The 16,943-nt window shown below is 36.8% G+C and overlaps 1 protein-coding gene across 7 annotated transcripts in view; it reads right to left on the reverse strand.

The window, feature by feature from the left end:
• The window catches only part of NPAS3 (neuronal PAS domain protein 3), a 609,138-nt gene that overhangs the window by 515,333 nt on the left and 76,862 nt on the right, over nucleotides 1–16,943 (reverse strand). Inside the window, exon 2 of one of the 7 annotated variants that reach the window (XM_086462809.1) lies at nucleotides 9,047–9,136. The exons of the other annotated variants lie outside the window; for them this stretch is intronic. Within the exon in view, the coding sequence (XP_086318935.1) occupies nucleotides 9,047–9,136 (90 nt within the window). The remainder of the gene's footprint in view (nucleotides 1–9,046; nucleotides 9,137–16,943) is intronic. 7 annotated transcript variants of the gene reach the window in all.

The following is a 16,943-nucleotide window of genomic DNA, read 5'->3' on the forward strand; positions in this document are numbered from 1 at the left end:
CACACAAATTATTCCCAGTACACAACACATACTCTAAATAGTGAAGCCTGATTAAATGGTACATGATACAGCATCTTAAACTACTCTGCATCACGGCCTGCAATCCCAAAGATGGCACAGACCCAATGTCACTTACAAAACTGTAAGACAAAGTTCAATGCAACTATAACAGGCAAAGGTATCTACTTTCATGAGTCTCCTGTTGCTCAATGAGCAGAACACTTTGAAGTCTGACAGATTGTGTCTTTCCTTCTTGTTGATCAGATTTTTTGTTTGGTATTTATGAGAAGTTTACTCCCTATTTACTAGAAATTAAGGGCAAATCTTAAGTATATAATTTTTGGTTCATATGGTATTGCAGTTTTGTTGTTGTTTGTTGGGGTTTGGGTTTGTTTTATTTGTTTGGGGTTTTTTTAAACAACAACACAGGATTGCTTTATACCTAAAAATGACAAATTTAAAACTGTCACCTTCCTATTGCACTCCAGAAGAAGTCTACTTTACACTTCCATTGTCTTTGTTCCTAAAATTAATGTATTTTCTTTCTTTTCAGAAGTGTGTATGTATGTGCATATATGTGCATCTGTGTATATGAACATTGAACTTCAAGACCACAAAATTCTGACAAAAGTGTTGTACAACAAAAAATTAATTTTACAAAATGTAATGCAAGTCTCATTTTCTGTATACCAGTTTGAGGTGATGCAGACTTTGAATGTGTGTTTGTCTTAAAGGGAAAGCAAATTGGTATAAATACTTTAAACTGACTACAGATACCGCTATCACGACCGAATTTTAGCAGAAAGTCAACAGTTTTGTCAGGTAAGTCAGAAGTTTAGAGATATTACTGTGTCTGGATGTGAAATATGAATTGTGCTGCTTTTTGTATCATGACTCTCCATGGCTAGGTAGGAGAATTAATAGATTGCTAAATAACTTAAACTTGAGCAAGGTACAGTGCTGTGCAGGTCTGCTAAGTAGCCAACTTAAGAAAAAAAGTCTTCAGAGCATGATTTTTAGGTTTGCTCAAAGAAATTTTTTGGGGTGGAGAAAAAAATGAGGGACAATGTTATCTGAAAGCTTCATTTCTGGTAAACTCTGAACTTATTTTCCAATAAAAATTATGCTTGATGACATCATTATTTAATCTTCTAGTAATTTGAAAAGAAGATTTAGTTCTAAATAAAAGCATCCGTTGGAAAAGAAATGAAAAATAATTAACTTCAGAAGAAAACTAATACAAAAGATTTTAGTGTTTCCAAAACCCACCTCTTTGCCCTTCTTTTGGACAAATGCATTCACTAAATTTGCAAACTATTTGTAAATAATCTAGCTTTGTTTGCAGAAACATTCTTTTTTTTTTCAAAAAGGAATTCACTAGTAGCCATCACTGCAGACACACAAATTTGCAAGGGAGAATTGTCTTCTGTATTTCAACAGCATCACTATGCAAAACAAGCCTCACATCACTTTAAAGGAAGGCTGCAGCCATCTCGTACTGCTGCAAGTAAAGAGAGTGCGCTTATGACTCACTGCCCCTGTTTGGTTGCAACTCATCAGTGCCGGCAGCCCTAATCTGCTCCCAGCCAGTAGGACCAGCAGCTCTGAAATATGGATTAGGTCTACCCCAAGTACTCCGTGCAGGGAAAGAACTCCTTGAGCCCTTTATTCCCTATGGAGTACCTGTGCAGGAGAATAAATCAGTGATGTGAAAGAAAACATAAAATCCTTCCCAGTAAAATTTGCAGATGACAAAAAAGATAATAAAATGGTAAATACTGGGGAGTTGTCAGTTCCACAGATTGCATGGCAGTCTGGGCTCACCTGGATAAGATGTGTTTTAACACAGCTGAGCACAAAGCTGTCTATCTCATACCTAAGAGCACAGGTTCCAAACAAAGACAATATAATAAGCTAGGAAGAGGCATATGGATGAAGGTGGATAACCAAATTAATATCAGCCTGGCTGATATTCAATACCCTGGCTAGAACAGCAAAAGATCCTTTGATGTACAAGGAACTGAATACAGAGTAGCAATAGGAAAAGGTTATATAAATCACTACTGATGTTGAGACAGAGAATCTTTCTGTTTCAAACAGCATATAACAATGTGGTTCTAGTTGGTATCTGTGATCCCTGAGCACTACCACAGGAACAACTAATGGACTATACTAGTATTCAAACTAGGAAGACATCATCTAACAGCTACAAGCAGCTTTCAGATTCTAGAAAACTTGCCTTGCTAAGATGAGAAACCTGTGTCAGAGGAAGATAAACAATCACTGGGTTACTGTGCACAAATATCTAAATGTGGGGAGAACTGAGGAGTATCATGAACATTAAAGGAAGACTGTCCGACTTCTTAATGCGGGATTTGGTATGTCTCTGCTACAAGAAGTTAAAAAATTTCACATTAAAAATAAAGTAAAAATACTTAGCTAACAGTAAGTACAGAACAACAAGTTCATCTAAAGAAAGGCAGGATATTCTTTCACCTGAAGTTCTTATAATCAGCATTTTCATTCTAAAAAGAACCAGCAGTTGCAAGACTGTGTTACTGTCTTCTATTCTTTAAATTCAAAAGATGGCAAAGAGTTGTAACTCTACCTTTCAAAAGCATACCTAAAATGCTCCGGGACAGTTTTGTTACTGTAACTCATGGCACTTAGGTGAGCTCTAGGGCAGGTATTTGGCTAGCTCCTTATATTTGAGTGATAATTATTTCCCCTTCCCCCCAAGTTGTGGAATGATCATATAAACTGTTAGTAAACCAAATTAATTTGTTATCTTGCTCACTGCTTCCCCAAGTAATATTTTGCATATACTTGATATTAATGCTGCTGTATTTGTGCAAAACAACAAGTTAGTAAAAGAGCATGGGAAAAGTGAAACCTTGCTGAATATACAGAGTAGCTCAGTCACAGAAAATTTGAATTGATCTCTCCATTTCTAAAACCAGTAACTTGACTCCAAAAAAACAAAACACCACACAAAACAACACAAAAAACACCTTCATATCTGAAAGTGAAATGCAAAAACAGTTTCTGTAGATTACCAAAAAACCTGTTTAATAGGGAATTAGCAGACTGTGACTAGTATTCTTATGGAAAGGGTGTGGTTAAGGGACCTGAAGAGACAGCCAGTTTAACATTGATTGTGTGCAAGACAGCAAAAGGCAATTGCCTAATTGGTCGATTGACTAATACCAAATTCACTTCAGGAGTTAACTCAAAATAGCTATTACAATTAGATACTGAAAAGCTTAAGTGAGTCTTTGAAATTTGTATTGAACTATAAAGTGAATAGTATTTTGTAAGCCTGAACATAGCCTTCATTATTCAGTGGAAGAAAATTTTCAGGTAACATGTATGCATCTCACCTACTCTCTATTCAGGCTACGTTCCATTAATCTCAAAGTAAAATTTTAAAGCCAGAGCAGCATCTAACTGTGTCATAATAGAAATATGACAAAATTTCTGTTATTGAAAAATTTATTTTTGAGTGCTGTTCTCTTAAATGTTCCAATCAGCCACGGATTAGATGTTCAACTTAATGCTAGCCAGTGATCATTAATCACTTTAAAGTGGCACGGCTAATCTCATTTCTTACCCAGAGAAAGCCCACTCATATCTTCTTACATGTAAGGAGACATTGGCTCACTTCTGGCTGTGATTTAAACTTGGTTAAAGACTTGGGTTTTTTTCTTTCTGCAAAAGACATCTAGAACAGCTCAGCACAGAGAACCCACAGATATGCTCAAAGCTACAGAAAGGTGAGAGCAGACATAGGCAGCTGTAACAGGGATAAAGTTTTGCCAGGCAGCCTCACACTGAGGCTAAGAATCAAGTGACTTCTATTAAAAGGCCTGTTACATGGGTTAGTGGCTTCTCTGCCATTTGCTGATAGAGAATGAATTAGGTTATTAGCTTTCAATATTTTCCAAGAGGTCAAATTTATGAAGAGGAGATGCATAGAATACTCTTCAAATACATCTATGACATTCACATTGCGAGAAGAAAAAAATCAAGGGATGAAGTGAGACCACACCACCGTAAAGAAAGATCCACTCTGCAAGATGGGGGCCTCTCCTTCCTGTTTTACTAGAGTAGATCAAAACAGCAGCTTCTTCAGTATGTTCCCTTAGGTTAACTCCTAAACATGGGATACTGAAGTAACTGTTGAAAAAATGCTCGCGTACCCTACAGCATTAGCTTCAACGACAGCCCAGTTGTCCTACATGTTACATCTTTTTCCTGCAGCTATATTAATTGTTTCAGATTATTGTTATCTTTTCCTCAGCTATATGGTATCAGATGAGTCGGAATATACAAACAAAAAGTCTGAAAAGTCTTACATCTTCCTAAGTCAATTTATGTGCAACACCACAACGAAGATGGAAAAAGATAATGACCTCTCAGCCATTATCAACTTCTCTATGTTGCTTAAATGATGATACTGACTTGAACCAGCACGCCCAGCTGCCGAGAGGAGCCAGCAGGGGGTTTAACCCATTTTCACGAAGTGGTGAATCTCCATTTGGAACCATTAGCTTCTCCTCTGTAGGTCTTTTACTGCTTTATCCACATTAAGGTGCTGCCAAGTGCTTCAGACCACTTCAACAATACTGAGAAATCCTTCATCTTCTCATGTTCTATGTCTGGTTGAATCCCCTTACTAGAAACCCTGGGAGAGCTATCTGGCCCATTAAAAGGTTTATATTCTCATCTGTGTTGTCTACCAGGGCCATGAGATTTCTTGGGTATACAAAGGAATTCTAGTTTTGTTTTATCCATTTGATAATTAAACGAATCTTAATTTAAACCTTAGCTCCTGACAGGAATTGTTTAGCTTTGTGCCTCGTTTTCTCAGTTGTACAAATATTTATGTGTTTGAATCAACATATAGTCTGAGGGGAGCTTATTTTGTTCTGTTAAGTTTGGATGTTTTGAGCATTTACAGGCTCAGGATGATAATGTGTATATGACCAAGCTATACCTTCCAGGACAAATTGCTCCACTTCTCTGACTGAAATCAATGAGTCTTCTGTTCTGTGCTCTTTCCACTAACTTTCAGAGAAATGAAGGAAAAAGAGCTAATAAGACCATAGCTGTATTTCTGGGATTTAAATGAGAGAGGTATTTTCCTCATATTTTTACTCCACGCTCTTGATTTTAGAAGAAATACCTTACTGTAGAACTCTTCCCTATTCTTCTGAAGAGAGACATGTCTTTTAAGTCTGCTTAATATGGACATGAAGAAATGAGGAAGAGATGATTCTTCCACCCTCACTTTAGATAGCACATAACCACACTGAGAACTTCTCCTCACAACCCAGGTGATACTCTGAAGGGCCACTTTATGAATGGAATAACTTGCAGGCTGAGAACTAAAACCCCCTGAGAGTTCCTCTGATTGTACACAACAGCAACCCCCTGCAGACAAACAAACAAAAAAATCCTATTCTTGACATGCCATTACTCCTTGCAGTTTAGCAACAAATAAAATCAGAGCATGGGCAGGGAGCTGTGTTCCTCCTCTTGGGCTATCTCTGGAGATCATCCATCGGGGCCTTGTTCACTGTTTGACACTCCATAAAGTTGAGCCAAGAGTGCAAACCATAGGTGTCTGACCAAGCAGAAGAAATATTTTCAACTTGGGCAAGAGGGAAAAACCTTGGCAGCTTGGTTATAGTAAAGCATCTAGAACTGTACAAGAAATATTTCTTTTTGCTGTCAGTTTTGTTTGACATTACAAAAGATGACCCTGGACATTCTTGGCAATGGCTGTGGGGACTCAAAAAAAAAAAGGGGGAAATATTCAGGAGTTGATGGACAGCTGTATTCTAGGCCAGTAACTGACAGGCTTCTAGTTTTACCTCCATAGTGAGAGACATGTCAACTACTTGGAAAAAAATACAATGCTAAAATCTTTTAAGAATACTTGGTGTGTTAGTCTCTACCACTAGTGAACACAAAACCAATTTGTAATTATTTTCTTACTTTAGAGCTTTTTAAAAGGCATATTTACATGCTCAGCCACCTAAAACAACACATACCCATAGCAACCAAGGTGGTGGACAATGTAGGGGGGGAATAAATAAATAAAATATATTTTAAAAATCTGTGTTTGACCCTGTTCTGAACAGAATATCTAGTAGAAGCTCTGAGAGACTCAGTTGCAAGAGGATCATAAATAGCCTAGAGCTATCTGTATTAAAATATTTACTAATCGGCCTAATTTATATATATTAGCTAATGCATTAATTAAGTCCAGCTCCTCAAGAACTTGTGTTGCAAAAAGCTTTTTACAATTTTTTTTATAGTACTATAATGTATTTACTAATCTATATCTTTAAGAATTCTTACAAACTGTTATATCTAGTATATATTAATGCTAAGATCTAACTAAAAAGGTTACTTCTCCAAACGTTTTCTGAAAAGTATTTTTGGAGTAGGTGGTCATGGTACAATCCTTTCAGATTCTCACAGAAAGGATCAGAGTATCTCTATTTCAACTGCTAAGTAGCTTTACACAAAATACCTTTAGTAGGTACATGGTTAAGCATAAGTCTAGAGTAGGCTTTATGAATGACTTTAATTTTAAAATGACTTGGAGAAAGAACAGGCAAGCTCCCAAATCCTGCACCGTATGGCCAGTCCTCAAAATTCCTTTAACTCTCAGAATAAGTAGGTTCACTATTGTGTGTCCAGCCCAGAAATTATCCTACAGGAAAAAAGGAGGGTCACACAGGCCACCAGTGGTGGTTTTACATCTGCTCTCCCTTCCCCAACATAATCGGGGAGAGACTAAACCTGCAAAAGAGATGCACATAAACACCTAATACCAAATATTTGTGTCTTGTAGCACTAAAGTATAAGCTTTAAAAGTGTCATGAAAATAGCTTGAAGTCTTTGGTCTTGATTATTGAGAAGTTTTCAGTAACTTGTTAATAAATAAATTATTAGGGGAGAAAGTACCAAAACCATCCATTGGGAAGAAGACAGAAGGAAAGCCTCAGAGAACTTCAACAGTATGAAGAAGTAACGAGAAAAAATTTTACTAATCAAAAAGAACTCTATTTTCTGTAGAAAGACTTAGGGGTTAGTGTTCCAAAAGAATTTTTTTTTTTTTTTTTTTTAAACACATGAGGTGAACTAGGCTATAATACTTCAAAATTCACATTTCAGGAATGACAAAACAGATGTCAAAACCATTCACTGTTTCATCACCAGTCTGATTTTTGGATTTTGCCTTTGTTTTTAAAAAGCTGTTTAGCCAATATATATTTGTAATTGTATAATTATTTTTAAGTGAACATCTACTATTCCATTTTGTGGTCTGCACAGCTAGCTGGTTTTAACTATATTGACTACAAATTCTACCTAAAATTAAAAAATTAAGATAATCAAAACTCTGTTGCATTGTTCAGAGTGAAGCCATCACTATATTTAACACTCATGACAAACTGTGCCAAGTTTTCGTATTTCCACAAAGTTTCAAAATCTTGAAGTTGTTCTAAAAACTGATATAAATACTGCACAACAAATCTGCTTCATACGTTTAAATAAATGAATACATTTTTATGCTTACCGAACTGAAGCTACAAGAGAAGTAAAACCACTGAAGTTAAAGTCTATGGTGACAATTAAAACCAAGCTAGATCTAGACTGCTTCAGTTACGCTAGACACTGCTGTTATTTGGAGAGACAGAAGGGAAAACCATCAAAAACTCAATAAGTAAAAGAAATATTTTTAAGTCAATGTAAAACCATGAGTAAATCATATCTCACACCAAAAAAAGACATTCACAAAAAAGCCAAGCAAGAGGTCAAATTTTCATTTTGGCTCACCAAGTTACATTGATGCTGTAATTGTATCGATAAATCTAGATTTCTCTTTTCCTCTCATTTCTGTAAACCAAAATGATACTCTTCAATTGCACTGAAGTAACAACTTCTACTGATTGATTGTACTTACTACTAACAGAAAAGATTCAGGAAACAAGCAGCAGGTTATGGAATAAAAAGGGAGGATAAGAGAATACGATCTAAAAAGTTAGGACTATGACCACCTTGCCAAAGAAACATTTTGTTGCAGTGCAGAGTACAATTGATTTTTAGAAGTTAAGGGGCTTTCAGAAAATGAACTCTGTTATACCAAGATGGTAATGATAATGCTGGGATACAAAACAAGAATATAGTTTGAGCGTGAAAAGTAAACACTAAGTGACAGAAAGCAGTTTCAAAATCCATCAAGACAACAGAAAATTCATAATGCATTTGCAATATATTAATACAAAATCATCTACAATATACCTGTCAAATACATACTTTTCAATTCTATGTAGAAATAGATTATTAAATCCTTACTACAGTAAAATAGAGACTGCACTGCTTGCAAAGTAATAGAAGTCAAGCATGTTGCATTTGCCTGCCCACAGCAATAGCACTTTTGTCAGAAGCACCAGTAAAAATCTTTAGTTATGCATAAAAGAGGGCTCTGTTAGGGCAACGGACAAAGGCAAATGACTGCAAAGCAAGAGGACTCAACTTCAATTTAACTGTCCTGTAAGGTACATACTAATTAGCTGCAAAGCTGTGAAATCCTAGCTAGCATGTTAAATCTGCTACATGACAGTATAATTTGACTTCTTAAAGGATTATGCAAATTACAACTCATCATTCCATTACACAACTGAAAAAAGTGACAGCTAATTTATACATAACACACCTTTCAAATCCCTAAGATGTGAAGCACCTGTGCAATACATTTTGCCTAGATTTTCTAGTGTATATATTCTTGTTTCTTGCACTGTTCAGAAGCATACGTAAGAGATTTAGTATAGTCTTAGGGTTTTTTAGTTTCTTTTTAGCTTTTAGAGCACAATCCCAAAGAATTAAACAACATATTTCTGTCCCTGCTGCAGAGGTTTGGCATACAGGTAGAAGGGTACGGTTTCAACACACGTGTAATTTCTGAATAGCGGGAGAGCACGAGCACTAAATGCACGAGCTAGAGGCAAGACTCACACAGATTTCAACATACTTCTGGTAGGTAGATTCACAGTAGATTCCGTCATATCGGTAGATTTTCCTACATTCTGATTGGTTGGGCAGAGGATGCTGGACAGTTATTCTGTAGAGGCATCAAAAACAGATAGACATGACTAGAGGTTCTCTACAGGTAACTGTAATGCAGGACAAATCAGTATGTTGAAGTTGATTTTTTTCTTTTATTTTTAAATCAAACACCTTTCTGATCTCTTTAAATCAACTGCCTTGTGCACATAACATCCAGAGTTTCCACTTTTCAAAATTTGCACTGAGAGTAAACTAAACTTCAGTTCTCCACAAGAATGGTATTTTTTTTTCCCCCCACCAAACAGAAGTGGAAGAGGTAAAGAATTTTATGAACCAAATTGACACTTGGTGTATATACAATAGTGCTTATAAAATTGATTATTTATTGTTTACTATTGCGATCCTTCCTCAAGCAGAACATCCATTTATATCAGCTGGGAGTTTGTCCAGACAAAGACCAAATAACCCTCCAATTTAAAATGTCAACAGCAATTCTCACATTTGCACAGAATGTGGATGTGGTGGCATTATGAGGACTGTGATTGAAGGTGCTCAGCACCATCTGAATAATGCCATATGTTCTCAGATCCGCTGAAAGAAAATGAAAGTGATTGGCAGCAATCAGGAGGTGCGCAGCATCTTGTAAAACCAGGTCCTAAAAGATTTGTCAATCATTCTATTATTCATCCCTCCCCAACTCCCTGTTAGCAGAAAATATAATTTGGCTATAAAAATTCAATGTTGTTTTTAAAATATACTTGGGAATTGCACACAAAACAGTACACACCAATTTTCTTCCCCCCCCCCTTCTCTGGAATAAAAGCACATTTTAGATGCTTTTGTGTCTTCCACAAATTAATACCTTTTTCTCTTTTAATATAATGGTAGTTCACTAGAATATGCATAAATTATTTGAGAAATTTTACACATTTTTCAAACAGAGAATTTCAGGCTGTGACTTTTTAAAAAATATATTCTTGTCAATACAGAATTATTTTTTATTATCATTATTTTTACATCTATATAGCACTAAGCTAGTCTTGTTTTTTAAAATCATATATTTGTTTCAACAGTAATTTGAGACTGGAGGTTTGAGAAAATTAAATTAGTATCATTATCCACCAACATGCTTTACAAGAAAATGGGAAGTTAGCTACTGTGGAAACTGAGGGCCTTCCTCAACAGGACTGCAGCTACAGAGTGTCACAAGCACACACCATTTCATATCTTAACAGCCCTGGACCCTTGCTCATTTGAATTGGAAACCTGGCCTGAGCACGCCTCAGCACTGTTTTTGGCCCATGGGAATCCACATGCAGGAAAGAGAAGACAGCTATGTGACAAGGCAGGACCACACACTTCTAAATCCTGGGATATTCCTGCATTCACCAATTAAGGCATTGACAGAGACTTATTTATTGTGATACCCAGGCCTAAGCACCATACACAGCGTACAAGGAAAGTCAAGTATCTTAAAATGGGATTTGCAACACAAGTTCTATCTGCAGGGAACCATGCAATCTGGTGAACAACAAATCCAGAAGAAGAAAGTTTCTTCTATGTTGTTTGTGCCCAAAAGACACAAACACTTCACTTAGGGTCACCCAGAAACGCCTACATCAAAGTGAATTCAAGCAAGTCTTCAGTGCACCATCACATTGGCTGAACCATGCTCCAGCTTTAACTCCCCCTGCCTTTTGTTTTTGGGGTTTTTTTGTGAAACAAGACTAGAAGAGATGCCTGTTTGTACACAGCTTCAGACACAAGAGAACTAGGCTCTCCATGCCTCTCAGCCAGAGGAGGTTCCAATGTACATCCCACACAGCTCCAAAGATTACCACAGACTCCTTGATAACAACTATTCTAAAGCAAGGGACTTGTTAACTCCTCCTGCTAAAACCATGGTACTATGATAAAAGAAAAAAAATCAGGATTCATTGGACGAAAGAAAGGGAGCCAGCAAGAGCATGTTATATTAAGAGTCATTCAAAAATGCATAGGCAGTGCTTGCAAAAACTATCAGAATCCTTCCCAGATGAGTGCCCTCATCACAGGGCTTCAGAATGATGCTCTTTCTTCCACCAGTTCTCTGGTCAAATGAACCTTGACTAGTAATACTGATTATTGCTATTACCTGAGTAGTTAATCAAGTGGAGCAGAATATGGCTTACTTCAGAAAAACTTTATTCTGTAGTAGTTGTGGCATTCTGCTGGGAAATAGAAGATGTGGGTTTGAACACCCTTGTGATGAAATAGGTCCTAAATAAGTATTCACTGCACCAAGCTAGCATAGAATGCCTGTCAGCAAGCTTTTGCTTGTTTTAGATTTTACAATAAGGGCAGTCCTTGCTCTTTCTTTCAAATGGATGACAAACTGAAACACAGGAGGTTCCATCTGAACATCAGTAAACACTTTTACTGCAAGGGTGATGGAGTACTGGAACAGGTTGCCCAGAAAGGTTGTGGGTTCTCCACCATGGAAATAGTCAAAACCCAACTGGACATGGTCTTGGGAAACCCACTCTGGTAACCCTGCTTCTCCAACCCAGAGGGGCTGGACAAGAGGTTCCTTCCAACCTCAACCATTCTGTGATTAAAGCTCAGATCTGAGTTTTGCGCTGTGAATCACAACCCTACTTTATATCTAGCCAGAATTAGGTGCCACAACCAAAGAAAGGGAAGAGATTAGAATATGGAACTTTTTTGGGGGGTGCGTGTGTTTTGTGTGCTTTGGTTTTAAACTAAGCCATATATAAGGCTCTATCACAACATAGCAGCTGCTGTGGATTCCAGTCTGAGGGAAATAAGTCTTCCTTTGCAATGTATAGGAGTGGACTCCACTTCAGGAGCCAAGATCCTATGACCTTTTTTTGGACCCAGCCCTTACGCAATGCTCGCTAACAATTTTGCTTAAAGAATTATTTTACTCTCCTCCACTCCCCCTCTGTTGCAACAGAAATAATAATTAAAAAACCCAACCCATATTAGAAAACACTGAGCCAAATAAGACATCAATGTAAATCTCTTAAAATCCCACTGATTTCATCAAGATTGCATAGCATCTAAATTAGCACAAAATGGGGCCTATCATGCTTAACCTGAAAAAGCAAACAGTCCTGAAACACTATGGAATACATTTCAAAGTGCATACCAGGTTTTTAACTATGCAGCTACCACCTAAAGCAATACTTCGGGTAAAAAAAAATTCCTGTATTTTCTTGTATGATGTTTGTCTTTTATTGTTAAGGTTCATTTTAGCATGGTAAGTGTATTTTCATAAATGGACTTTTATGCTGAATAAGGACTACATTTGTATTTTACATACTTAGAAGCTTCCTAACACCATCACACCTGTTTGCCCTATGTACTTTAGCTGTCATTTAATAGATTTACATTTACAATTAATTATCATCTGCTAACTATAAGGCTGTGGGTCAGAAATGGTTCAGAAATCAAGACTACCTCACAGAACAGCTTATTCAGCATTCCCCACAAAAAAATAAACACACATCCAAAAAAAAACCCACAACACAAACAACCTAAAACCTAACAAACCCACAAAACAAAAACAAGTAGCAAGAATTACTGGTAAGGATCCAAGGAAAAGTTTACTAAGACAATCAGTCTTGGTTGGGGTTACCCCCCCCAAAAAAAAAAAATTTAGACAGCCTTCACCAAATTAATTTTGCTAACATCTTTTTAGCCCATTATGTCAGCAGATAGAGTGTATCTCTCAGGTTCCATATACAAAATTGATTTAGCTCAAGATAAAACTGTATATTGGCTATTTACTCTGGGTACTGTATATTCTTGTTCTATTTTATGCTTTGAAATTGATTTCTTGTATTTTTCTCTGTATTAAAAATTACAGCACTGAAGAGTATTTGAATCTGATCAATTTTCAGTGGTTAGCTCACCCCAATTTTAGTTAAGCTTTGACTGGTTTGAGAAACAAACACACCTATTATCATATAAGCTTTTAGACAGAGTAAAAGTTGCCACTTAATAATAAAGGCAAAAATGAGGTATAGGTGATAACTATCGAACTCTGCAGTACAGAAGGTTATTTTCCAAAGAAGCTAGAAACATAGCAGACAAAATGCCTATAAATACAGCAAGAAACACGATATTTCACTTAATATTTGTATCCTCTATTCCTTGGTGTGTGCCTTAAGGTGGTGATGCTGGGTGCACTCTCACACTTGACCTTGGTTTTTAGAGGTTGCGTACTTTCCCTGAAAAGTTCAAAAGTATCACCTCAGATGTGAAAGGATTATAATCCTCTGCATTTGCATGTCAGGCAGCTCACTCCTCCTAACTACATGTGTCACTAAACTCTAGATGGATTCATCATACAACTTGAGGTGGAACTTAAGTGCATTTACATACATGTGGAATGTGTAAGCTATGACTAATTTTAACTCACAGGGCAGAATTTAAATAATTAGTTACAAGAAGTCAAACTAAGGGAAAAAGGGAGGAAAGAGATGGTTAGAGGCAGAGTAGTAAATTGTTCCATTTTTGCAGGTAATCTAAATGCAAACTAGAAGCAACTTATCATGAGAATGGATTTTCCACCATCTGGTCAAATAACAGGGGATTTGTCTAGTGGCAAGCAAAGAATGGAATGATGTGAGAAAGATTAGCGGGCAAGTCCTACAGTTGGCTAAAATGTATTTTGTGCAAACAAGAACAGATGACGCCTTAACAATTACACCTGTCAAAAACTCCAGAAAGCAATCCATCTCTGAACAGCCCAGTTGAAAACAGGCTAGTTCATAACAAAATGAATTTTTTTAAACAATTGCCAGCCATAACAGTTTGATGCATGACAAGCTTAGGAAGTCACGTTCCACATACAACTGAACCTTAACTAACTGGACCCTGCTTTTCTCTGATAAGTAAGATATGAAACTGTAAAAAAAAATTAAAAAAATTCTTAAGTGAAGCAATGCAAATAGCTAACCATCTTGGAAAGCAAGAAAATTCAGAGTTAAGGCTGACATACAGTTAGAGACTCTATAATTCCAGTTTGTCCAATGTGAAATGGTACAATAAGGCCTTAGAAAAATACTTTTTTGTGGGAATCAAAAATACCAGATAGTACCTTGACTGGCATATCTTGCACAGAATTAGGACAGTTCCTAGAATTACAGTTCTTTCTAAATATAGATAGGAAGCCTTAAAATTACTACCTTATGTACATTCTGCCAGAAGGGAGAATTCTAAGCAAGAACGTTTTCTGTAGAGATCTGATTTATTATATTTTTTCTGGAAAAGATATAATCTTAAGGTGCAAGAATATTTTACATCAATTCCAAGGTGACTTTCTTTAAAATTAACTCTGTTTATATATGTGCCTAATGTCTCAGCATCCAAACTTAACATTTACTAATACTTTCACTTTTTAAAAGACATAGTTCTCTACAGAAGAGGGAGATTACGGCTCATATATCTATTTGGAGAAGGTGGTGAAATGTTTTTGTATTGTTTGGTCTCCAGCTTTCCAATATTCAAGCAGAACTTGTTACTTCATTAAGCAATTTAACAAAGAGATTTCATGAAAGAGTTTATAGAAAGTCACAGAAAGACAATCAAGCAAAATAAGGTTTTGTCCTTTTAACTCTGTAGTCTTCAATGACTAACAGTAATTTCACATGAATTGAGTACATGAGCAAAGCATATATCAAAGACATCCAAGAACCAAAGGCATACATTCTTCTCATTGGTGTTAACCGTCTAACTTTCAGTAGAAGTCTGTACGCTTACTAAAGACAGGTTTTCAATATAGAAAAAAAGGTTTGAAAAAGATTAAATTTTCAGTCCCAAATCCCCATCCTCTTTAGCACAGATGCAAGTTCAAAGGCAGCAGCCCAATACATAGCCCTGATTTCTCATTGTGATTGAAAATTCTGAGACTTAGCACCATCTGCATTTAGATGTTAGGAACCAGACTACTCCCCCTTGCTCTTTTTAAATACACATTGCATATCACCATGGTATTAAACAACTAGCCAAGTATAAAAAATTTGTCCATATAATTTTTGTAGCAGCATTAATCCTCTTTAAGATGATGATTGTCCTATTTCTCGAAAAAAAGTCAGATCAGACATCTAGGTTGATTTTTTTTTAAACTGTGTTGGTCGCCTTTCCCCCTGCCCCCAACCCAATGCATTGCTGTTGGTAGAGCCTAGCAAGGCTAATCAGAGATGAGCTTGAGGTGCTGCTTTCTTCTTCCTCTTAAAATAGCGTGGAGACAACGTGGGGTGGTTATTAATCTATTTTGTCTCCCCCACAAGAGAGAAAATTCAAAGAATAGCATTTTGCCACACTTTGTATCCAGACCAGAGCAAATGGTACCGAGCACTACATGTATGCTGTTCATCTAAGGCAAAGCTGGGTCTCAGGCTCTGTCGTCCTGGTATGGATGAGAGCTCACTGAATGCAACACGGACAACAGGGAAAACCATCAAGTGTTGTAATTGCAGACTTCACAGACAGGAGTTTGCTGACCTTTCTTACCCAAGATAGCAATTTAAAGTTCTGCTAGGTTCTTGAACATTTTGGGGGACACTTGGTAGATTCTAGTGAATAACTCCCCCCCTGCCTGCCTCATTTTGGCTGCCTAAATGTAAGGTTCTGATCTGGTGCTTACAGTTAAATCTGGTCATTTAATTTCTGGATGTTGAAATATTTTTCCCCCATTAAATACTTAAAAATAAGCCAGAAATTGCACAAGATCTACCTTTTTTTTTTGTGCTGTCTTCTAAGAATCCCCAGATAATTCTTGGCAGAGATCAAGGTGCTACGTTTAACCCTGTGATTCTTACACACCACCAATTTCTACTTCTTTTCCATGCCTGCAGAGATCAACATAATTTTTCAAGCTTGTAGTAGTAACACAGGCTTGGTATTAGAAGCATTTGCTGTGTAAGAAAGCTCTTGCATTCAGGGATTCACCTCCTAATCAGTAAGAGTTGCATGAATTACAGCTCCCTCCCTCAGAATCGAGAAATTTGTTCTGAACAGCTTCTCTCATCTGTTCTTCCCCTGTGAATATCGGCATGGTAACATTGCTTCCAGAGTACAAGGGGTGTTTTCTCATTGAAAACTTAGGGATGAAGAGTGTGAAGGCCCAGATACAGACAGCCCTGCACCTCAGTTTCCAGAGACAGTTGGTCACTGGGAAACATAAGACTTGGGTGTCAACCAAGCTATATGACTCTAGTTCAAGGTTTCTAATTACTGTGAATCTTTTTTATTAACATTAAATCATTTCGTTAGTCTTTTCCATTTTGTGAGAATATAAACTTCAGAATCTTAACATAAGAAAACCAAGTTTCCATCTCATAATCAAAATTTTAATGACATCAGCCAAGAAATAGAAGAGATTACAGAAACTCAGATGTACTTAAAATTTCCAAGTTAAAGCTTGTCTGCATCTTCTTTGCTTTGACCTCTGGCCAGTTTTTCCCCTGTATTGCTTCAGCTTTCTATGTATCCCATTATCCTCTTTCCTTGCTTTCCTATTTTTCTCATATTTGTGCATAGACAACTTTAGAATGAGGTCCTACCACTTCTTTTAAGCTACACATAAATAACTTCAAAGTAGTTACATTCGTGATTTCATTTTTAAAACTAAGTACGTTAAAGCTAAAACACGGGATCTAGTACAAGATTTCTTCCTACCATGCAACAGAAGCTTGAATGACAATAAGCTAAAGAGGAACGTAGACAATTATTCAGTCGATTTGACCAATGCTGAGAGACAAAGGGAAAATAATCTACCTGGGCCTTCTGCTTGACCCTTTAGGTATTTCTGATGTCCCCTGAAGAAAGGAATGGGCTGAAGAGTCAGGCAA

Source organism: Leptosomus discolor, chromosome 3 (assembly GCF_034619465.1).
Source record: "Leptosomus discolor isolate bLepDis1 chromosome 3, bLepDis1.hap2, whole genome shotgun sequence".
Lineage (NCBI taxonomy): Eukaryota > Metazoa > Chordata > Aves > Leptosomiformes > Leptosomidae > Leptosomus > Leptosomus discolor.